Source organism: Marmota monax, unplaced genomic scaffold, assembly GCF_021218885.2.
Source record: "Marmota monax isolate L192 unplaced genomic scaffold, Marmota_monax_Labrador192_F-V1.1 WCK01_AAM20220418_F8-fsc00051, whole genome shotgun sequence".
Taxonomy (NCBI): domain Eukaryota; kingdom Metazoa; phylum Chordata; class Mammalia; order Rodentia; family Sciuridae; genus Marmota; species Marmota monax.
The window spans coordinates 14,760,669-14,784,868 of NW_026695202.1; the positions used below are offsets into that span (position 1 = coordinate 14,760,669).

The following is a 24,200-nucleotide window of genomic DNA, read 5'->3' on the forward strand; positions in this document are numbered from 1 at the left end:
GGCCAAGCATACACACTGGGGAAAGGATAGTATCTTCCTGGAAAACTGAAAATCCACATGCAGAAGAACACAACTGCACCCTATGTCAGACCACATCAAAAAACCAACTCAAAATGGATTAAAGACTCAGTCATAACGTGGGAAATACAGAACTTCTTAAGAAAACAGGGGAGAACTACCCAGCAGGGGGCTGGAGAAAGACTATTTCTTTCTTTCTGTTTTTTTAGATTTGACCCCAAATGTGCAAGCAATAAATGCAAATGTAGGCAAATGGGATTACTTCAAAATAGAAGGTTTCTGTACAGCAAAGAAAACGATCAACAGTGTGAAGAGACAACCCACAGACTGGGAGTCGATATCTGCATACCTTGTACTGTTAAGGGATTAATATCCAACATACACTAGGTCCTCAGGCAACTCTGGAGAAAGAAAATAATCTGATCAAAAATGTCAAGGGACTGAACAGACTTTTCTTAAAAGACACACAGTGGCTAAGGTGTATGAAACGTTCGACATCACCATCCCACCCACACCTCAGAGCGGCTCCGGGGAATGGAGCTGCGTGAGCTTTCCACGCGGATCTCCTCGGCCTGTGCCTACAGCTGTGGTGCGTAGGTGAAGGAGAGGAGCCCTGTGCACGCGGGCGGCGAGGTGAGGGAGTCCAGCCACTAAGGAAAACTACACGGAGGTCTCTTACGACACTGAAGATAGACTCGCCCTGTGATCCAGCAACCTTGCCTCTGGGTATTTACCCCCCAGAATGTGAGGTCGATTTCTTGAAGATGTTTATCTACATCAAACATGTATTTTGGTGTTTATCTACATCAAGTGTTCAGTGCAGCACTGTTCACAATAGCCAGGTTATGGAATCCCCATGTATCCATCAAGGGAGGATGGGTGAAGAAACCAAGCCATATCACACATGGAATACTATTGAGCCTTTAAAAGGAAGGAAATTATGTCATTCTTGACAACGTGGATGGGACTGGAGAACATTATGCTTAGAGAAATAAGCCAGGCACAGGAAGACAAGTACCACAGCTTCTCCTTGCAAATGGAGGCTAAAACAGTCACCTCACCAGAGCACAGAGTCAAATGATGTTACCAGAGACTGCGGGGAGGGGAACAGAAGTGCTCAATTAGCAGAAATAATCAGCAGATTTTAGCTTTGAGAGAGATCACATAGCATGCCAAATAGATTATATTTTATAGAACAGTATCACACATTCCAAAGTCACTGGGAGTACATCTCAAATACCCCATTACAGAGATGTTTAGAATTTTGGAGATGGATATGCTAATTTCCTTGACTTAATTATTCCACATTGTATGCACAAATCATAACACTGCTTTGTACTCCATAAATACATACAACTATAACTTGCTAACTTGTTAACTTTACAATGAAAAATAAAATTCAAAAATAGAAAAAATATTCAGAAGTATGCAGTATGGAAATACAGTCTGAAGAAAAAGTACCCCCTGGGGCTGGGGATGTGGCTCAAGCGGTAGCGCTAGTGCGCTCGCCTGGCAGGCATGTGGCCCGGGTTCGATCCTCAGCACCACATACAAACAAAGATGTTGTGTCCGCCGATAACTAAAAATTAAAAATATTAAAAATTCTCTCTCTCTCTCTCTCTCCTCTCTCACTCTCTCTTAAAAAAGAAAAAAAAGAAAAAGTACCCCTCCCAAAGGAAAAAGGAAGGTGCCTGGAGATGTCCTGTTATGGCAGTGACAATGTTGCTCCCAGCTCCCAGCTGCCTGGACCTCTCCACAGCAAGGGCGGTGACCCCAGGGCTCCTCACCAGGACCCCGCCTGCCTCTGCACCTGAACCTTGTACCTTTTGGAGCCAAGCCCCAGAATGCCACCTGTGGGCTTGTCCTTACAGCCAGTGGCCCGCTGCTGGGGCTGCTCCCACAAAGCTTCCGGTGACTGCTTCTCCCGATGCCCCATTTTTCCTGAGGCCTCCTCAGACCACGCCGTCTGGGGCACTTCCTGTGGATGTCCATCGTGGATCCCATGGATTCTCCCGAGCCCGATCCCCGTGCATGCTTCATGCCATTATTTACATGCTTACTTACAGCAGGTCCCCCCACGACAGGCAAAGCTCTTTAGGAGCACGTTTTTCTTATTCCTCACGGAGCCTCAGAGTGCAGCACACTGCCTGGTGTACAGTGAGCACTCAGGAATTGTGCTGGTCAACTGAACAAGAACATGCAAAACTAAAAACCACCTAGAGACCCCAATGACAACGACATGGTGCCAGGTAAGTGCACGAAGAGGCAGGTAGATGGTCAGGTTGAGGACTGGGTACCTGCAACGCTTGACTCCAGAACGATTCCAGATCATGGGTTTCACATTCTGGAACATTTGCACACATACATGATGAGAGACTAGGGAGGACCCAGGTCTAACACAATGTCCGTGAACGCCTCCTGCGTGCCTTTTACAACATCCTCAGCACGTCTGTGCTTGAGTTGACTCGTTGTCATGTCAGCACTCAACAGGTTTTGGATTTTAGAGCATTTCAGAATTTGAATTTTTGGATCATATGCTCAAGCAGTACGTAATTCACAGTGACACCTGGGTGTCTACTCTGCAGTTGTTTCTTGTGCCTGGTTCCACTGGGAATTCTGGGTAGATGTAAAAAAGGGACTCAGAGGGCCATGGGCAACAGCAGGGCCACTGTGAGCCCCATGCACTTGCTCTCCACACCCATTATATCTGTCACTCTGGTAAGTCACTCTGGCGCAGAACTGTTTGTCATTTATTTCTGCATTTTTTGCAACTACCATAAATAGACTCAGTAAATGATAGATGAATGAAATTTTATATATCTATTAAAATTATAACTCTGAAGACCATAAAGCCATATGAAAAATGTCTGTTTTTTAAAAATTTCTGTTTTTTATTTTTAAAAGCACAATGTAAAAACTGTAAGTGTACCTTGATTACAAATATGTGAAAATTATTTATGTACATGGTTAAAAAATGATGAAAGAAAATGCAGAATAACCAAAATAGTTTGCTATTAAGGTGGATGGTTTTTGTTTTTAATTTTATTATTACTATTAAATTATTATTTGCATATTGAAAATGAAATAAGAAGAAATGTCTTTATGACTTTTAGCTATCCAAGAGAGTAATTTTTGAAAATCTTCATTTGCTAACTGGACATGGAATGTTTAATCCTAAAACTAAACTGTGCTTTTCGCTCTAGAAGTCACAGTGTTGGACACGTAGGGTGCCATCGCGGAGGCCCAGTGTTCTCAAAGTGGACCCGCTGCCTGCTTAATGCTGTTTTCCTCCCCTGCCCACAGGCCTTTCTTTCCTAGGTAACCCCAAGGAATCCACCCTTGCCCAGAGCTACACAGGACAAGCTTTCCATTAGCTTCTACCCTACTTCCCCTGAGAGAAGGTTCCCTGTCTCCCTGGACAGACAACCAGGTAAACTGGAGTATTCCCCACGTGGACTTGGGTCTATATATACCATTTTTTTCTAAGTCAGGCCAATCAAACACACAAGCTCAACATTTGATTACCAACTGAAAGGAACCAGGGACCCTTGGAAAATGGCTGATTCCAGGTGTACGGCAAAAGATGTACAAGAGGAACCTGGAGCATTGCTGTCTCTCCAGAAAGCAAGAGAGCTGTCCAAGACTATTAGGGTCAATCACGAGGACTCAGAAACCAACATGAAAAAGCCCCCACTAGCCAAGACAGGGCAACCGAGTATCAGTAAGAATAACTTGTAATGAATTGAAACCCGTCAAATATACTCAAATTCATGAACTCATAATGATTATTATGAATCAGCACCCACTGCTCATTCCAGAGGACGCTGGGAGCCAGCTGATGATGTTCAAAAGCAGCCACTGAAGGGACAGGACCAAGGACGGCCGCCCTTCCCATGGCAACTGTGCTTGGTGGTTGTCACGTGGTTGGAGAAGAGACGATTTCATCACAGAAGTGTTTCAACTAATGACAGAAGAAGAAACGATAGACACAGAACAATTCCACTTCATAGTCACTAGGTACAACTGCTGTGGTCCCAGGTAGATTGGACCATCGACAGTGGCTGCTATCTTAGTCAGTTTTTCATTTCAAAAGACCTGAGAAGAACAACACAGAGGAGGAAAGTTTATTTGGTTCACAGTTTCAGACGTCTCCGTCCACAGACAGACGACTCCATTGCTCTGGGCCCAAGGTGAGGCAAAGCATCATGGCAGAAGAAAATCAGCTCAGCTTGGGGACAAAATGTAAACCCCAGAGGCACCCTCCCAGTGACCCACCTCCTCCAGCCACACCCCACCTGCCTACTATTACTGCCTACTTAATCTGTATCCATGGATTAATCCACTAATCAGGTTAAGGCTCACATAACCAATTCACCTGTGAAAATTCTGGCGCTGTCTCACACATGAACTTTTGGAGGACGTGTCTCAACCATAACAGCTGCTGGTATTACAGAAAGAAACAATCAGTCAATACCAGCTTGCCATCAGCTCCAAGGTATTCCTGCCCAAGGCAGAAAGCACAAACACAGACATGGGCTGCAGATGGACAGCCTCAGGGCAGGTATTGGGGGAAAGGGACAGGAGCACATGAAACGTCACCATGGGTTGCAATAGTCAACCCATTTCCTTACACCCAGATTGTTCATAAACAATCCAGATTACTTCTAAAATGACCAGAGAGGAGGCCTAGAGGTTACAAGAGGGCTGTGGTGGATGGGCCAGTGGCAATGTGCTGGCTGGATATGGATTCTGACTCGCATGAGCTGTAGGAGAGAACACAGGACAGGTGGTCACACTGAACCCGGGTTTATGACAGCAGTGCTAATTCCACTGGATATGAGAGTAGGATTCTGCCTTGGTTTTACAAAGAACTCATATCTTTCGAGTCACATACGGAAATATGATATCTGATGTTTGCTTCAGAAACATCTGAGATTGGAGACAATAAGCAGGGACACAGTGAAGTGACAGGCCAGGACCCAGTAACTGTCGAAGCTGGGGATGGGTCTGTGAGTGGATTCGTTACATTATTCTCTTTACTTGTGTATGTGTTTGAAATTTTCAATAATAAAAAGCCTAAAACACTAATAAAAAATAAATGAAGCTCTTCCTTATTCTCACGGTTGACGTTTGGGGGAAGAAACTGTCAAGGAAACAACAGAACTCTTACCTTTTCATTAGCTGGAGAAAAATTCTTCTTGGTAACCAGTACACAAAGGTGTCAAGGACGACCTTTAGGTAATTCAGAGAGACGTAGCCACCTTTGGAGGGGTCCCCGGCACTGAGGGCTTTTTCAACCTTCTCATAGGACTTGGAAAACTGTGATGAATTAAAATCAGAGAGTGGCATTCATAAAAATCAACTTCAGGGAGCTACTTAGCCATTTTATTTTTACCAAAACCACTTTACATTTTCCTCTCCAAAAAAATAAAAAAAGAAAGAAAGAGAAAACTGATCAAAAAGGTCACTGTGGCATGCACTGAACTTAAAATGATTAATTGATGAGCTCACTACAAAACATCCCCAGTCACAGCTGCTCAATTGACAAGGCAGACAAGCCTCTCAGGGAAAAACAGCAGAGACAACACATCTACCTCAACTTCAGCATTAAAAATACTTGGTGGATCTGCCAGTTTGATACATCTCTGTTAATATGCTACAAGCCATTCCCCACTGTGAGCCCACTAAGCTCTAAGTCAGGCCAATCAAACATGCAACCTCAACATTTGATTAAAAATAGAAGCTGCTTTTACAATAAGGGAAGTTATTAGTGTAAGGATTGCACAGACACAGTGTACACTGGACATTTCTTAAACTGTGCTTTTAAACAAGAACTACCAAGCATGCGTGAATGCTCTTGGCTTTGGGATTCTTAAAACAGCCAAGTAGGCTGACCAGTGGTTTCTAGAAGAACACTGAAGATTGGTTTTATTTCCAGAGGTTTTCCTACTGTTTATTATTGAGTAATAATAATATGCTCCAACATTTTCAACCCTTCTGCTTTATCTGTATTCAATTTTTCCTGCTAACTGGGATAAGAAGATTAAAGAAATAACATAACCAGGGGGCTGGGGCTCAGCAGTAGTGCATTTGCCTGGCACGTGGGCGGCCCTGGGTTCAGTTATCAGTACTGAGTATAATAAATAGAAAAATAAAGATCTAACAACAACAACAAATAACGACCAACAATCTAGTGTAAAAGGTGACTTTCTGGGGCATCCAAGATGGCAGCTAGAGGGAGGGAGCATTCTGTGTCGCTCCAGGACCTGGGATTCCAATCGTGGGGATACTGTTTCTCTGCGAGTGATCAGAGGACCCTTGACAGCTGCTCCCCCGCAGGAACCACAGCCGCCTGCCACGCAGGTCTCCAGCCCTCAGGTCAGCGCAGGACCCCGGCTGCTCAACCACGCTGGTCCTCCAGGTGCCCGAGCAAGACCAGCGGCTTCAGCACCCACGCTGGACTCCTGGCCGCGTACCCGCACAGGAACTCTTGCCACCACTCACATGTGGACCCCCATCTACCACCATTGGGCTCCTCTGGTCGCCTCCATCTTGGGACACTGCAACCACTGCCACTGTCACCTTCACACAGTAGCCTGGCACCTGGGGACATTGCACAAGGTCTGGAGACAGCCACCAGCCACAACACTGCACGCCACAGAGCTGCATCTCTGAACACGCCACCCACCACCACCATCCAGCCCCAACCAACCCAACACCCCATTTCTGAAAGCAGCCACCTCCATCTTGGGCCACCTTCGTCACCATCGTTAGTTGGGGCGACTCCCAACTTGGGACACCGGGTGAAGCCTGGAAGCAATATCAAGTCCCCAGCTGCTCCCTCTCCCCTGCAGCTGCTAACTGGCCCATGCTTGCCTGGCCCTGAACTGCCCAACACAGACAGCTCTCTGACAGGTACGCGGCCCCCAGAGCGCAGCCCACAAGACCTCCAGAGAGAGAGGTTCCCTCTGGGAAGTAGAAAGGGAGGGTGAGCGAGGTACAGTCTAGAGACTAGAGACCAGGAATTGTGAGGCCAGCAGGCGAGATAAGGAGGTAAGACCAGGTGTCCACGTCACATGAGCAGCCTCAAAGGAGATCCTCGGGGTGCAGTCCCCCATGGGGAAGGGCAAGTGCTATCTATACCCCACCTCCAGGAGCTCCGCCCCAAGACCAACCCTCCCACCTGATAACCCTCCCCATCCTGAGGGTGCAGATACCAGCCAACCACAGACAGCCCACCTACTGGACCAGAGGGAAGCAGGAAAGACACTGACCCCCAACAAAACAACCGTCTATCTTCCTTGGAGATTTTCCCCCTCTCCCTTCTCCCACCCTCACATCCCCAACATTTGTGAAACCAGGTACTTTCCATGGATTAGGCTGCTGAGGACTGGGACGTCTGAATAGTGTATCACAGTGGTGTGTATATTCGTTTATCTCCTATTTTTACACTTTCTATTTTTCCTAATTTTATGTTTGTTTGTTATACTCTGCTGTCTTCCCACTTGTCTCCCCAAATCACTTTCTCTCTTTTCTCCTGCTACTAACCAACTTCTTTAGATTCCTCTTTCATCTTCCTAAGACCTAGTAACTCTGTATCCTCACCTCCTCCCCCTCAGCATCTCATCCTACACCTCCCCCTGGCTCTTTGTCCACCATCAGAAACTGTGACCCTTTTGCAGACCTGCTGTTCATGTTGTAGGTAATAGTCGAAGTCACCATTTCTGTATATCGTGAGAAACCGTAAATGTCTTAATAGCAGCTCTTTGGTTTAAGGCTGTATATTGTTTCTGTTGGGATCTGTTCACATTGTTCTCCCCCGTAAAGGAGAGGCACTGGAACCCCGCAGGGACACTGTAAGCCTATAGGGTGGAAACTGGAACACCTCCGATCCCAGAGCTAGGAGGAAGACACAGGAAAAAACAAGAGAGGAAAGTGCCCCCAACAAACCAAGATGCCACCTCATTGGAATCCCTGGCCAGCACCGCAGAAGGACGGACAGAGAAGGAGTTCAGATGCACATGATTAAAATGCTCCGTAAATTAAAGGATATAAGAGAGCAAATACAGGGGGCTGGGGATGTGGCTCAAGCGGTAGCGCGCTCACCTGGCATGCGTGCAGCCCGGGTTCGATCCTCAGCACCACATACAAACAAAGATGTTGTGTCCGCCGAAAACTAAAAAATAAATAAATAAATAAATAAATAAAAAGAGAGCAAATACAGGCAGCAAAAGATCATTTCGATAAAGAGCTACATAAGCAAATACAGGAAGCAAAAGATTACTTCAATAAGGAGACAGAGCTTCTGAAAAAAAAAAAAAAAACCAGAAATCCTTGAAATGAAAGAAACTATAAACCAAATTAAAAACTCAATAGAAAGCACCACCAACAGATTAGATCACATGGAAGACAGGACCTCAGACAATGAAGACAAAATGTATAATCTTGAAAAGAATCTTGGGACACTATGAAGCAGTTCTAAGAGGAAAGTTCATTGCATGGAGTCCAACCCTTAAAAGAAGAAAAAGTCAACAAATAAAGGACCTAACTTTACATCTCAAAGCCCTAGAAAAAGAAGAACAAATCAACCCCCAAAGCAGTAGAAGACAGGAAATAATTAAAATCAGAGCTGAAATCAATGAAATTGAAACAAGAAACAATTGAAAAAATTGACAAAGCAAAAAGTTGGTTCTTTGAAAAAATAAATAGAATTGATAAGCTGTTAGCCATGCTAATGAAGAGAAGAAGAGAGAAAACTCAAATTCCTAACATCTGTGATGAACAGGGAAATATCACGACATACACTACAGAAATACAGAAGATAATTAGAAATTATTTTGAAAATTTGTACTCCAATAAAATAGAAAATACCGAAGGCATCGACAAATTTCTAGAGTCATATGATTTTCCCAAACTGAATCAGGATGATATACACAAGTTAAACAAATCAATTTCAAGCAGTGAAATAGAAGACACCATCAGAAGCTACCAACCAAGAAAAGCCCAGAACCAGTTGAGTACACAGCTGAATTCTATAAGACCTTCAAAGAAGAACTAACACCAATACTCCTCAAATTATGACATGAAATAGAAAAATAGGGAGCACTTCCAAACTCATTCTATGAGGCCAACATCACCCTGATTTTAAAGCCAGACAAAGACACATCAAGGAAAGAAAACTTCAGACCAATATTTAATGAACATAGATGCAAAAATTCTCAATAAAATTCTGGTAAATCAAATACAAAAAGATATCAAAAAGATAGTGCACCATGATCAAGTGGGGTCTATCCCAGGGATGCAAGGTTGGTTCAACATACAGAAATCAATAAATGTCATTCATCACATCAATAGACTTAAAGATAAGAACCATATGATCACCTCAATAGATGCAGAGAAAGCATTCGACAAAATACAGCACCCCTTCAGTTCAAAGCACTAGAAAAACTAGGGATAACAGGAACACATCTCACATTGTAAAAGCTATTCATGCTAAGCTCCAGACCAACATCATTCTAAATGGAGAAAAATTGGAACATTCCCTCTAAAAACTGGAACAAGGCAGGGATGCCCTCTTTCACCACTTCTACTTATTGTAGTTCTTGAAACACTGGCCAAAGCAATTACACAGGTGAAAGAAATTACAGGGATATGGATAGGAAAAGAAGAACTCAAGCTATCACTATTTGCTGACAATATGATTCTATACCTAGAAGATCCAAAAAAATCCTACCAGAAAACTTCTAGAACTAATAAATGAATTCAGCAAAGTAGCAGGACATAAAAATCAAAACCCATAAGTCAAAGGCATTTCTGTACATCAATGACAAATCCTCTGAAAGAGAAACTAGGAAAACCACTCCATTTATAATACCACAGAAAAATAAAATACTTGGGAATCAACAAAAGAGGTGAAAGACCTCTACAATAAAAGAACTACAGAATGCTAAAGAAAGAAATTAAAAAGACCTTAGAAGATGGAAAGCTCTCCCTTGTTCTTTGATAGGCAGAATTAATATTGTCAAAATGACCATAATTCCAAAAGCATTATACATATTTAATGCAATTCCAATAAAAATCCCAATGACATTCCTCATAGAAATAGAAAAGCAATCATGAAATTAATCTGGAAAAATAAGAGTCCCAGAATAGCCAAAGCAATCCTTAGCAGAAGAGTGAAGCAGGTGGCATCTCAATACTAGACCTTAAACTATACTACAGAGCAATAGTAACAAAAATGGCATGGTATTGGCACCAAAATAGACTAGTAGACCAATGGTACAGAATAGAGGACACAGAGACTAACCCATATAAATACAGTTATCTCATATCAGACAAAGGCACCAAAAACATTTACAGGTAAAAGGATGGAGTTGGGGAATATTATGCTAAGAAATATTAGAAAAGATAGCCTCTTCAACAAATGGTGCTGGGAAAACTGAAAATCCATATGCAGCGAAATGAAATTAAGTCCCTATCTCTCACGATGCACAAAACTCAATTCAAAGTGTATCAAGGACCTAGGAATTAAACCAGAGACCTTGCACCTAATAGAAGAAAAAGTAGGCCCAAATCTTCATCATGTTGGATTAGGCCCTGACTTCCTTAACAAGACTCCTATAGCACAAGAAATAAATCAAGAATCAATGGGGCTGGGGTTATGGCTCAGTGGTTGAGCGCTTGCTTCGAATATGTGAGCCACTGGGTTTGATTCTCAGCACCACATATAAATAAAAAATAAAAGTCCATCAACAACTAAAATGAGTAAAATAAATAAACTTTTAAAAAAGAATCAATAAATAGTATAGATTCAAACTAAAAAGCTTCTTCTCAGCAAAAGAAACAATCAGTGACGTGAATAGAGAGTCAACAGAATGGGAGCAAATTTTTACACATGCACATCAGATAGAGTACTAATCTCTAGTATGTATAAAGAACTCAAAAATCTTAATACCAAAAATACAAATAACCCAATCAATAAATGGGCCAAGGAACTGAACAGACACTCCTCAGAAGAGGATATACAGTCAGCCAACAAATATATGAAAAATATTCATCATCTCCAGCAATTAGAGAAATGCAAATCAAAACCACTCTAAGATTTCATCTCACTCCAGTCAGAATGGCAGCTGTTAAGAATACAAACAACAATAAGTGTTGGCAAGGATGTGGGGAAAAGGCACACTCATACATTGCTGGTGGGACTGCAAATTGGTGCAGCCAATATGGAAAGCAGAATGGAGTTTCCTTGGAAAACTGGGAATGGAACCACCATTTGACCCAGCTATACCACTCCTCAGTTTATACCCAAAGGACTTAAAAACAGCATACTACAGGGACACAGCCACATTCATGTTTATAGCAGCACAATTCACAGTAGCTAAATTGTGGAACCAACCTAGATGCCCTTCAGTAGATGAATGGATAAAGAAACTGTGGTATATATACAGAGTGGAATATTACTCAGCATTAAAAGAGAATAAAATCATGGCATTTGCAGGTAAAAGGATGGAGTTGGGGAATATTATGCTAAGTGAAGTAAGCCAATCCCCCAAATCCAAATTTGAATGTTTTCTCTGATATGTGGATGGTGATCCATAATGGGGATAATGGGGAGCATAGGAGGAATGGAGGAACTCTAGAGAGGGCAAAGGGGAGAGAGGGGAAGGGAGGGGGCATTGGGGTAAGGAAGAAGGTGGAATGAGATGGACATCATTACCCTAAGTACATGTATGAAGATATGAATGGTGTGACTCTACTTTGTGTGCAACCAGAGACATGAAAAATTGTGCTCTACGTGTGTACTATGAATTGAAATGCATTCTGCTGTCACGTATAACAAATTAGAATAAACAAATAAACTTTTTTTTAAAAAAAAAAGGTGACTTTCTTCAACAGCTGCGGGATGGGGACCTGTGTGCAGGAGATTTCACCCACTGAAGGAGCAAGGGGCAGAGTCGGAATATGTCCTTTCTGTGCACAGGAATACAAAGGGTCTTTCAAATATTTAGAGACCTCAGTTTCTCGGAATGGACCCAAGCTTCTTGGACGGTTGCATACGATTAACTCGAAAAGCATCCAACCTTGCCCCTTTCTCTTTCTGGTGGTGAGCTGCATGTGATGCTCCCTGGGGGAGGGTTCCCCAAGAGGAGGAGGCAGGTGGCGCAGGGCCGTGCATTTGCTGCACTCTGAACTCCATTTTAATGTCTTAGTGACTTTGGCCTCCAGTGAGGTTCTCTTCGGGAATATGCTCCTGACCAAGAGCTTTGAGAAGAGCAGGGAGGGAAACTGAAAGAGTATTTTGGTGACACATGTAACCTCTAGGGATTTTCATTGTGACTGTGTGTTGGTGAGCCTTGGTTTAAGAAAAATCCAAGCAATTCAGCAGAGTGTAAAAAGGAAATGAATATACAGGAAGTCTCACCATCCAAAGCTTTGTACAGAGTGTTCCAAAAGCTCCCAACAAGATCCCGATCATGTCTATAATTTTACAAAAAAGGAACCACACTACACTTTCAGATTGACAGAGGCTTTCTTCATTTAGCACCATCGCTTGAAAATATTCCCGTCAGCAGCAGCACTTGTCTACATTGTTCTTTCGGATGCTTCGGGGCACCCCAGCATATTGATGGACAGGCAAATGGTACAACCATCGTCCATCTTCACGCATTTAGCTTTATGTTTCCCTGATTCCCAATCTAAACGAGATCCCCCATCATTATTTTCTCTCTCAACACCTTGTCTTCTGCCATAACATTAAAAAGTTATATTAATGACGGTGTGTGTGTTTCACGTCCCTGTCCCTGGTGTGGGTCACAGGGCTCTGTGGAAGCAGAGCTGTGACTGCTCTGTTCATTAGCAATGACCCAGAACAGAGCACAGTTTGGTGCACTCAAAAACAGGTATTTTTTAAAAGCAGATATATTTTTATCAATAATGTCCTAAATAAATGTTGCCAAATATAAAAAGCTGTACAGGAGCTGGGGATGTGGCTCAAGCGGTAGCGTGCTCACCCTGCATGTGCAGGGAGCTGGTTCGATCCTCAGCACCACATAAAAATAAAATAAAGATGTTGTGTCCACTGAAAACTGAAAAATAAATATTAAAAAAATTCTCTCTCTAAAAAAAAAAAGCTGTACAAAGCACTAGTAAACAAGGAAGTTACACCTGAGGTAGCATCTGCACCAGGCCAGTAAAAGTGTGACTGTTCACCCCCATTAAGTGTCAGAGGCACGTGTGACAAGGGGAGGGCACGTGCATCTAAATGGACAGGGGAAAAACACACCTGCCAATCAAAGAAAGGCCATGCGCTCCATGGTCCAGCCAGCTCCGCACCTGGGTGTAGAGTGCCCAGAGAAACTCGGCACCTATGCACAGAAGCCACGTGTGCAGTCACCTACAGTGGCCCTGTCCAAACACCCACCCCCAGGAGGACACACAACTCGTGTGCTTTTGGATAACGGAAAACCGTGCAGCAGAGAGAATGATAACACAGGTGCATCCGGAGGAGGAATATCACCCCCAGGATGAACAGAAACAGCTTTGCAACTCTGCAATGATGAGGGAGAAAGAAAGAAAGTCGGATAGACAGAGACGAGCCACATCAGGCCAAAGACAAAGAATCCAGTCTCAGGAAACAGAACAACAATATCACCTGCAAACGCTTCACGCCATAAAAATGGACTAAATTAAAAATATGAATCCATTAAAAGGAAATCTTGAAAATTATAAAACAATGAAAGAATGAGAAAGGATTTTCAAAGCTAAGGAAATGAAGGTAGCATCTTTATAGGACTAATAAAATTATAAACAGCAAGAATAAGACATCAGGAAGGAAATTAATATTGAAGATATGCCTCGAAAGAATCTCAACCACGGGGCTGGGGCTGGGGCTGGGGCTCAGTGGCAGAGCGCTTGCCTCACACGTGTGAGGCCCTGGGTTCGATCCTCAACACCACATAAAAATTAATTAATTAATTAATTAAAATAAAGGTTTAAAAATAAATAAGAATCTCAAAAATAGCAGAGAAATAGGACAGAAGGGTTACAGCAGCTTGAGAAGGTGACAGCTTCCAAGACAAAGATGATCCAATACAAGGAGAACTGGTCAAGCCCCAGGGGAAGCCAGGTGGGTGGGAGGGGGTGGGGGTGGGGGTGGAGGTTCCCAGCACAGGACTCTTGCCTGCCGGAAGGAAGAGTGAATCTGCCACCAAAGGCCACAGTGTATCCCAGAAAACCACCTCCAAATCCTCCATGCTAGGACATGGCTTAGTTTGGCTTTTTAAATTTCAACGATGGTGGGAAAATGCTTTAAGCGTCCAGGTAGGAAAGGAAATGAGCTACATTCGGAAAGAAATCAGGTGGACCCAGGCTCCTCGAAGCAACAGGAGGCTAGAGACAGTAGATAAAACATTCACGACTTTATGAAGGAAACAAAGTGTGATGCAGAATTGTACCCAGCCGAGTTGTTGTTCAAGGATAAAAGCGAAAGGCACACAGTCTCAAATATGGAAAAAAACAAAGGGAGAAAAGCCCCCTGAGCCTCTCTCTAGGAAATGGCTCAACTATGAGAGGCAGCAACCCAAACAATCAGTCAAGATGAAGATCTGGGAGGGCCACACGTGTGGTGAGCCCCGAACTAGAGGGGCGCAGAAACTCAGGCCAGCAGGAAACAGAGGCCCGGGGCAGGACTGTGGAATGTGGCTGTCATAAACTCTGGGCATCCTGGGGCAGGGCGGAGCCGGGGAAGGCTGGGGGCCAGTCGCTGAGCTCCCTGGCGACAGCCAGCCCGGATGCCTGTGCCAGCCCTGGGGACAGGCTTCAGAGGCAGACTCCCTCTGGCTCACCCTTTGAGGAACTACTCTGTCTCTGTCTCTGTCTCGTGGGAAAGAACTCATGCAAAGTCCAGACATGTCCTGGGCTCCACTCGAGGACAGCCTGGCAGGGTTAAGAGCAGGACCCTGAGCTCCAGTTGGCTCCCAAGGGCTCTAGACTCACTGGCAAGTCATCTCACCGCCTTCTGCCTCTGCTTCCTCACGGTAAGGTGGAGATGACAGCGGAGCCTGACCCACAGACAGTAGCAGGGCTGAATACTCAGGCCCCGAGGCCGCCTGGCCTGGGCAGCCTGGGAGAAGCTGGTCACTAGTGCAATGGTATGCCTGCTTTTCTTCTGAGGAGCCAAGGACATTTAAAATAAATATGCTTTGTTTTTCAAAAAGCGCATGATCCTCTTATACGACCATTTCCATCTGTGTGTCTGCTCACCCAGTGCCCATGGATGCAGTGCCCTTCTCTACATGAACAGGAAGTTCTAGAACAATGTTCACTGAAGGCTGCCTTCAGTGTTTCAGAATTGCACACATTTCTTGCAATGGGCATGCGTTCTATAACGGTCATGTTTTTATGAAAACAATAAAGCTGTTAACAAGAGCAACCTGGGAAAACATGTCTTACCAAATTACCAATGGACACTCAGATGTTCGCTTCTCTAAAACCCTTAGCAACACTGGCTTTGTTAGTTTTTTCTTCATTGAAATTTTTCTATTGAAAATTTCGTATTGACAATTTGGGAGTTTATGTATGTTAGGAACAGTGATATTATATTTGTCACTTACATTACATGGATTTTGCCACATTTACCTTATGTCTATACAAAGTTTTGCTGTATAAAAGTTTTCGTTTTCATATAGTCAAACTTTGCCTTTTTCTTTATGGCTTTTGGGCATTACTTCATGCTTAAAAGATGTTTTAAATTTCAAATTAAAAATGTTTTCACCCAGGCTTGGACTATAGTGCAACGTTACAGCATTTCCCTAATGTGGTATGCTCTCCAGCATACTAAAAATTTAAAAAACTAAATTTTATTTTACCCACATTTATCATTTTATATTTAAATGGTTCATGCTTATAAAATTAATTGTTGGGAAAGAGTAAGTATCTCAATTACAATTTTTTAATGATCCAACCCCTGCCCCCACTTTCTTGTTGAAATGCCACATATCATCTGAGAAGTTTCTGTACATAGATGGACCTAGAATCCAGCTCATCTTTTAAATCCATCTGAATGTTCATTGCTGCACCCACGCCATACTGTCTTAATTATTAAGCCTTTATAAAACATTCTGTATGTGGTAAGACAAGTTCTCTATTGTAATTATTCAAAAGAAATAAGTATCCAGGCGTTAATAGCAAACCTCCCAATCCCAATCAGGAAGAATCTCTGCATTTATTCAAATTTTCTTCTGCTACTCAATCAACCTGTGTCCGCTCCTCATGTGAGTGTGACATAGTTCTTACTAGAATTGGTGAGAGTGACACAGAGAATGTACTTAAAAATCGACTTCTTATCACCGCCACTGTGGTCAGTGCCCTGGAGTCACCAGGGGACGGCGGAGGTCTCCGGTTGCAGGAGACAGAGGTATGACCAGAACCAACCTTGGAAATAATGTCTAGCACTAGCAGTTTTCTGGGCCATCTCCCTGCTCTGGTTTCCTTCAAGCACCTCTGTGCCCTTAGGAGAACACTCACCTCTCTGCCAAACGTCCTTTCAATGTCATCCAAGGAGCAGTTATCCCAGATGCTGTCAGAAGCCACGAAGCTGGGCAAGAGCTCCCTCCTGGAGAGTTTAGCTTGTTGATTCTCCCGCGTGATCTCTGGAAGAAAAGAATAAATGAAAGGCTTCAGTTTACTCACATGGCCAAAAGTACATTTAAACACTATGTCCTTTTAATCATCGCTTGTTTGATAAAAGTAAGACTTGAATAAACAAAGGAAATGATGAGCCCCATCTAATAAACTGTACTGAAATAGCTGGATGAACAGTTTAGGAAAAAAAAGTCAGTCTTCCACAGGCTACTCTGGAACCAGTTCTAGACAGAGTGAAATGTACACTAAGCAGAGTAATAAAACCATAAATGTAGTAGAAGAAAATTATGATGACTATTACATAATATATAACCTTTGTGTGAAGACTTTCCAAAGAAATCATTAAACCAGAAATCATTTAAATAATGGCTAGGTCTGACAATATAAATATTTAATTTTTGTTTGGTTAAAAATTCACACAAATAACAGTGAAAAAAATTGAGTGGGGAAAAGCTATTGTTAATATACATGAGAAATATAGGTCAATTTTCATAATATATGAGTTTCTTTTATGAATCAATAAGATGAATATAAATATTCAATAGATTATCTGTCTCTAACTCACTTCAAAAGAACTAAAAAAAAAAAAATCCAGTAACTGTATGAGAAGTGCCCAAACTTTGAAAATTTTTAAAATCTAATTAAACCAGTTGGTATTTTTTCCTGCTTTTCAAAAAGGCAAGCATGAAGGACTGATAAGGACCAGTTCTACTGAGTGCGCCTGACCATCCTCAAACCCTTCCCCACACCCTCGACAAGTGGGCTAACGGCACAGGTGACCAACCTTACATGGGCCAGGTCACCCTGCACTACTTATAAGGGGAAAAAAAGGAAACAGTCCAGATGCCCAGAAAAGGGGACAAGTTGTGTGAAGTCGTGGCTCACGGAGCCTGGAGCCTGTGAAAGGGCACACGGAAGCCGATCCCCAGGACGCAGGGCTAATTCATGACCGCAGAGCTTCTCTGTGCTGCCTACTGTGTCACGATGGGAAAAAAAGACAATTGATTTAATTTTCCATCCACACATCTATGGAGGTATCAGGAAACAAAAACCCAGGGCACGCATGCCGGAAGGAGTACAGAGGTGGGGCTCAGGAGGTAGGATTTCAGGGGATTGTTATTTTGTGGTTTTGTATTTTCTGACTCTTGTCAAACAAGCGTGTGTTACTTTTATGATTAAAAAAAAGAATAAAATAAATCTAAAATATAGCCATTTTCTTCCTCAGAGTCGACTGCAAAGAATCACAAATGGTTTCCCAGATTTATTTCCTAAAATGTCTGCATTCAGCCCACTCCATCCAGCTGCCGCTAGGGTCTGCCAGTCACTGGGACTCTATCTCCAGCTCCAAAAAAAAAAAACACCAAAAACAAAGAAAGCAAGCCTCCCACAGCGGGGCCCTCTGGGTGACCTCATGAGCTCAGGGCTGCTCTTCGCAGCCTGCTGTGGACTAGAGGCAGAGGGCAGAGTCCTCAGAATGGGGGTCCCAGCCCCCAAGCTGCAGCACCCCTGGCCCAGCTCACCTGGCTGCCTGGCTGCCTGGCCCTTCATCCTGTTCTCACCCCACTTGTGATTCACAGGGACGGGGACACACACACACACACACACACACACACACGGATGGGCAGCCTGTCATCTGGGAACTCGCACTGGCTGGCAGGACCCAGGGCATCTTTGGTTATGCTAGGTCCCGTTCCCCAGTGCAGCCTCGTCTTTCCTGCCACCCTCTGGTTTTCCGACACTCTTTCTGAAGGATTTTTTTTCCTGTGCTGGGGATGGAAGCCAGGACCTTCCATGCGCCAGGCCAGAGCCCTACCACCTTGCTGAAGGATCCCTGTGGGTTTGAACAGTATAAAGAAGTCTTTAGTGGCTGAGCTCTGTTCTAGGTGTGGTGAAGGAAAGCCACCCGAGTTACCTCCTCATGTGCCCAAACAGATATAGAGGTGGCCTGGAAAGAACCAAGCACCCCCAAGACAGAAATAAGCAGAGATAGTAGAAAAGTCAAAGGTAAGGCGTGGCTGCCCCCAGAGACCACCCCACAGAGCTGAGGACAGCACCGAATCCCTGCACAGCGCCTGGCAGATGGACCTTACATGACATTTCCTCCCCAGATGAATATACAGTAGCAGATTTCATCCTGTGGCTTACAGTTCACGGCAGGACATCGTATTAGAGCCAGGAATCACACACCAAAAACTTTAATATGTTGATTTCTATTTGTCAATTGTATCACAATAAAGTTGCAAATAAATCATTGTAGAAATGCAGAGTAAACTAAAAGGAATGAAGAGAATAAAACAGAAATAGAAGGTGAAATAAAGACTGTCAAGTAAAGAAAAAGAAAGGAGGAAGGAGGGAGGAGGAGGAAGGAGGAAGGAGGTGAAAGGGTAAAGTTTCTGAACTGCACACAGAACCTGAAATTCCTGAGGCAGTTAAGACAATGCCCTACTGGCCATTTAGTTGATTAATATCCTAGGACCCTGTGCAGCTTGTCATGTAGGCATTCAAGGCCCAAACCAATCAGTTTGAATGTGTACCCCGCTTAGGAGTGACCAATCACCTCCGCCCGACCTGTTCCCACCAATGAATGTGCTAATCATGTATGAGAGTTGTTGTTCAATTTTCCCGTGCCTCATGCTGATTTGTTCTGATGTATGCAAAGCCCCTGCCCTCCCCAAAAAGTGTACTTAAGCACTGCTTAACCTCTGCTCTGGGCTCTGGGCTGCTCTCCCTTCTTGAGTGAGCACGGAGCCCCAGCGCGTTGGAATGGATCCCCAGTAAATCCCCTTCTGCAATTGCATGAGTCAGTCTCTTGGTGGTCTCTTCCTCCGACGTTTCGCCGGACCCTTACAGAGGGAGGAGGGAGGAGGAGGAAGAGAGAGGAAGGAGCAGGAAGACAGAGTCGAGACCCATGTACTAGGAATTATGCAGAAGACGGTCAGACAACCGGTGAAACAAATACTAAAATTTACAGTTAAAACATCTTTCCTGAAATGCGAGAGACCCAAGTCCACACATTTAAACTGTACACAATGCACTCAGGAGATCAATCAGTCTGCTGGTATCATGGAATATTCTAGAAAAATTTTTAGGGTTTAAAAATCTCTTAACATCCAGGCAAAAAAAAAATCAAGTTACAAATAGGGAAATAAAATCAGACTGTCACCAAGCTTTTCTTCAGCCAAACGTTATGCCGCCAGGCAATGGGAGAAAAAAGACATTTAAGACGCTTAGGAAAAACTGGAGTCAAGGATTCTACATCCAGAAAAGCTGATTTTTCAAGTGTTAAGGCCACAAACTTAGGAACAAGTAAGAAATCAGAGAATATTGTTTCCATGAGCATTTCCCAAGGAACCTACCAGAAAACAAGGAATACACAAACCGGGAAGGGAAACGACAAGCCCAGGAAGGCAGAGCGCTGAGCTAATGCGCTGGGTGAAGGCCCCTCCCCTGGACAGCGCAATCCTGTGAAAGCGGTCAGCAGGACAGCAAGACCTGCTCCTGAGCCACTCGAGCGGAAAGAACTGGAAGGTGAGTCAACGGGAAGGGCTCCAGGGCGGCCCCAGGGGCCTGTCTGTTCCTCGGCTCCGCCCAGCGCAAGCTCCTAAGAGGGGAATTCCAACAGCCCACCCATGTGCAGGTAAAATGCTTCCCCACACCACAGCGCAGAGGCCATGCAGACCCCAGGAGGGGCACAGCCTGGGGCTGAGGACTCTGAAGAGACAGGACCCTGGCCGACGCTGAGCCGCTGGTCACAATGCTCCCTTCCGGCTTCTTGCCAGGAGCAGGCCTGGTCCAGACAGAGCCTCAGTCCGGAGCTGAAGTGTGATGTGCCCACACCCCAGACTCCTGCTTCTTCAAGTTAGAACATCCACAAAAATGGCCTGCCTCTGAAGGATCTGGATTTTACTTATAAATGTTGTAGAAGTAGCCAGTGGGAAAACCAGTGTGAAAAAGATATTTTCAGATGATCCCTGCCTAGGCTGCAGAAGACAGACTAATGAGAACAGATGCATGCCAGGACTATGCCAGGTACAGGGTGCCACAGCCGCACACTGCGAGTGGCTGCGCAGGACACAGCACAGCACAGCACAGCAGCACAGCCAGGGGCAGGAGGGCTGCACTGGGAGGTGCTAGGAAAGTCCTGTGCCTCACAGAAGCCTCCATTATCTGAGGGCGGACTCGGGTTGACAGAAGGTGCATATCGTGAACCCTAAAGGACGCTTGATAATGAATGAAAGATGTCAATAGAAGAAGTAATGCAGAATAGAAAATGCTGGGTTCACCCAAACTTTTTGAAATTAACCCAAACTCTTTAGGAAAAAAGGCAGGGGCTGGATTAGAGAGAGAAGTGGCATAACACACAGAAGGAGAGAGCCCACCTTGGAAGAAATGTAAGTAAAGATAAAAATACAAGCCAGGCACGGTGGCGCACGACTGTCATCCCAGCGGCTCAGGAGGCTGAGGCAGGAGGATCCTGAGTTCAAAGCCAGCCTCAGCAACTCGGCGAGGCGCTACTCAAAATAAAAAATACAAAGGGCCGGGGATGTGGCTCAGTGGTAGAGCACCCTTGGGTTAAATCTCTAGCACTCTCCCCTACCCCACCCCACCCCAAAAGAAAGATACAGAACTTCTTACTGAGATCCGAATTCAGTGAGATAGAGCTCAATGGCGAGACAGAAACACAACACGAGGAGAGGGGCCCGGCAGTGGGCCTGAGGAAGCACCCAGAGCCACCAGTGCACTAGGAACAACAGGAACAGAATAGACACGGGGGGAGCCACAGTAGAGATGAAGACTGAAGTGATCCAGTGGCTACAGAGGAGGAGGAGTGGAGAGACGTGGGCAGCAGGACAGCCTGTGCCCAGAAGGTCACAGTCCAAAAAATAAAGACTCATCCAAAGACATATTGCATAAAAAAACAAAAAAACTCAAAATGAAGGAAAGACTCATCCAAAGACATATTGCTTAAAAAAATCAAAATGCAGAGAGAGTTAACTTTACAAACTAAAAGTGCCCTGTGTTCTAGAAGGCCACACAGAGGGCAGGCGCTGAGACCTCCCTGGCCATGCTGCTGAGGTTCAGGGTTGAAAAGCTGTTTGGGCAGCTGGCAGAGAAAGCCCGTCACCAGCCAGGGGGACGCACAGGCCTCTCTTCAGCCACTCAGCCCCAGCAAGCCACAGACCAAAGTCCCTGACATTCTGAAAGGGAAAAGTGTAACCTGGGGGTATTGGGTGTGTGTGTGTGTGTGCACCCACACACACACTCACCCACACACACGCATGCTGAGGCACTGGGGTGGAATCAGGCCTCACAGGTGTTAGGCAAGTGCTCAACCCCTGAGCCACACCCCAGCCCTTTCTATTTTAACTTGAGGCAGGGTCTCACTAAGTGAGACAAAGAGGCTAGCCTTGGCTTGGGATCCTCCTGCCTCGGCCTCCTGAGGAGCTGGGATTTCAGCGTGTGCCACATGGGAATACTGTGTTTGTCGTTTTCTTGAGTTTTGTTGCGATTTCTAACTCTCCTGATCCACTAAGGTGAGAGAGAAATTCTTATATGAAATAGCATCTACCTGACCCCATTTTTACAAATGGAGCACTTTTTCCTGTCTCCTATCTACTGCACTCTTAGGAGGGCTAGGAAGAGAGCCGGCGGGGCATTCTGGGCAGCAGATGGATTGGTGGCTAATTTCAATCTTTCACTCATCTGCATTAGTTCCGGCCTCACAGGGCCATGGGGCTATGAAGAGACGATAGGAGACCATGCTTGGTGAACGCCTGGCACCGTGGCTGCACACGGTCGAGCCCTGAAGGCGTGTGGTTAGCATGCCTGCTGAGCTGGATTAGCACACCAGGCTGACACGACCCACCGGTGAGATAGATCTGAGGGTCACAGGAGGCGCTCAGGGAATATCTGCTGAAAGGAATTCAGTTGAAGCCAGACAGAGTGACCAATAAGCCTGTCACAGGTGATAAGCCCCTGAGGCAAGAAATCAGTGAAAAGAAACCAGATTAAGTCCAGGAAAATGACCAGCGTCCAGGAAGGGACAATATCTGATTCATAGCCTCACAGAGCCACCTGACGGTTAGGGCACTTCAGCAGTGGGCTGGGATACAGGCTCTCAGAGGGCAGACGAGGTCACACATTTACCTGGCTTTACTGTAAATTACTCTGCCCTTTTGTATTGAGATTTTTCAAATTAAAGGAATATATGTTCATAATAGAAAAAAAACTTTTGAAAATACAAAAGCCGCAGAAAGAAGAGCTAATACCGCTCAGAGGCAAACCACTTAAAGACCATCTGTGAGCTGGAGACGTTCCCAACCCTGTGTGGATGCACGCACAAGCCCACGTCATCCCAACTCCTAGCTGTACCTTCCTCTATAGTGAGGCACTCACGCTATTCCCATAAACATGGCTCCGAGGCTATTATAGATTATGCATTTTCCATATTTGAAAATATTTCCTCAGGAGAGATCCACCAGAAAGTATTTAGTTATAACACTGAAACCTCTTGCTATGTACTGAAAAATCCTTACCTTGATTCCCCATAAAATATCTAAGGTTCAGGTCATTATTTATGCCAAGGTTCTTCAAAAAAACATTGTAATCCACTGCAGTATCTTTATCAATGTTGTAGTGTTTTGAAAACCTGAAATACAAATGTTCTTTAGAAATCAGACATTCTGATACAACACATCTGAAATGAAGAAAGTGGTTCCTAAGGGTTCCTCTACAGGGGTGGGCAGTGATTTTAATGTCTGTTTCTCGCTACAGCTGGAATTTAGAAGTCAACCCTGGAAGCGTTACTGTCAGATTCCAAACATGCAGCTCCTCTGAAGACCACACCCGCAGCCTGGGCCCGGACACAGTTTCCTGTGGGACAGCATCTAGGACTGGCAGGAGGGTGTGGGGCCATGCCCCACCCGTGGACTGCAGGCCCAGGGACCTGGGCAGTGAGCCGGCTGGCACGACATTCCGTGACCAGGGAACCCAGAGCAGGAAGGGGTGCCAAGGAGCGGATCACCTCAACAGAGAGAAACTGAGGGCCAAGGTGGCACGTGGTCTCAAAACAGGGAGCAGTGCTGGGGGGGCGGGGGGCGAGCTTTTTTTGAAATTTCTACAGTGTTTCCACGTGGCAAGAGAATTTTAAAACACGTAAACCACGGTCCACCCCTGAAATGCAGAGAGAAATGGGATGTGTGGATTTTTCAAAATGGATTTTCTATTATTCAAATCTGATGAATGTTTTTCTAGATAATTTCTGGGTTATTACATTTCTAAAAAATTGACAGTTTTAAAATGTTTGATTATATTATCTCCATGTGTTAGTTTCTATAATTATCTAATTTCATGCTGCTTTCTAAAAATTTAGTAATCATTACTTAAAATATGTGTTACTTTTCTGTTTTCCAGATTGAACAGAGCGCGGTGTTCCCTTCCGTGCCTGCTTGCCACCTTGCCGAGCCTGCCTCTTGTGCTAATCAGACACCTATCTCCAGAGATGGCGGCTGCCAGATGTCACCACAGAAACCCCCTCA

General features: G+C 44.6%; 1 protein-coding gene across 1 annotated transcript in view; it reads right to left on the bottom strand.

Moving 5' to 3' along the window:
• The window catches only part of Efcab6 (EF-hand calcium binding domain 6), a 192,422-nt gene that overhangs the window by 130,210 nt on the left and 38,012 nt on the right, over window positions 1-24,200 (bottom strand). The window contains 3 exon segments of the mRNA XM_046429560.2: window positions 5,189-5,337; window positions 16,546-16,670; window positions 23,199-23,311. Of these exon segments, the coding sequence (XP_046285516.1) occupies window positions 5,189-5,337; window positions 16,546-16,670; window positions 23,199-23,311 (387 nt within the window).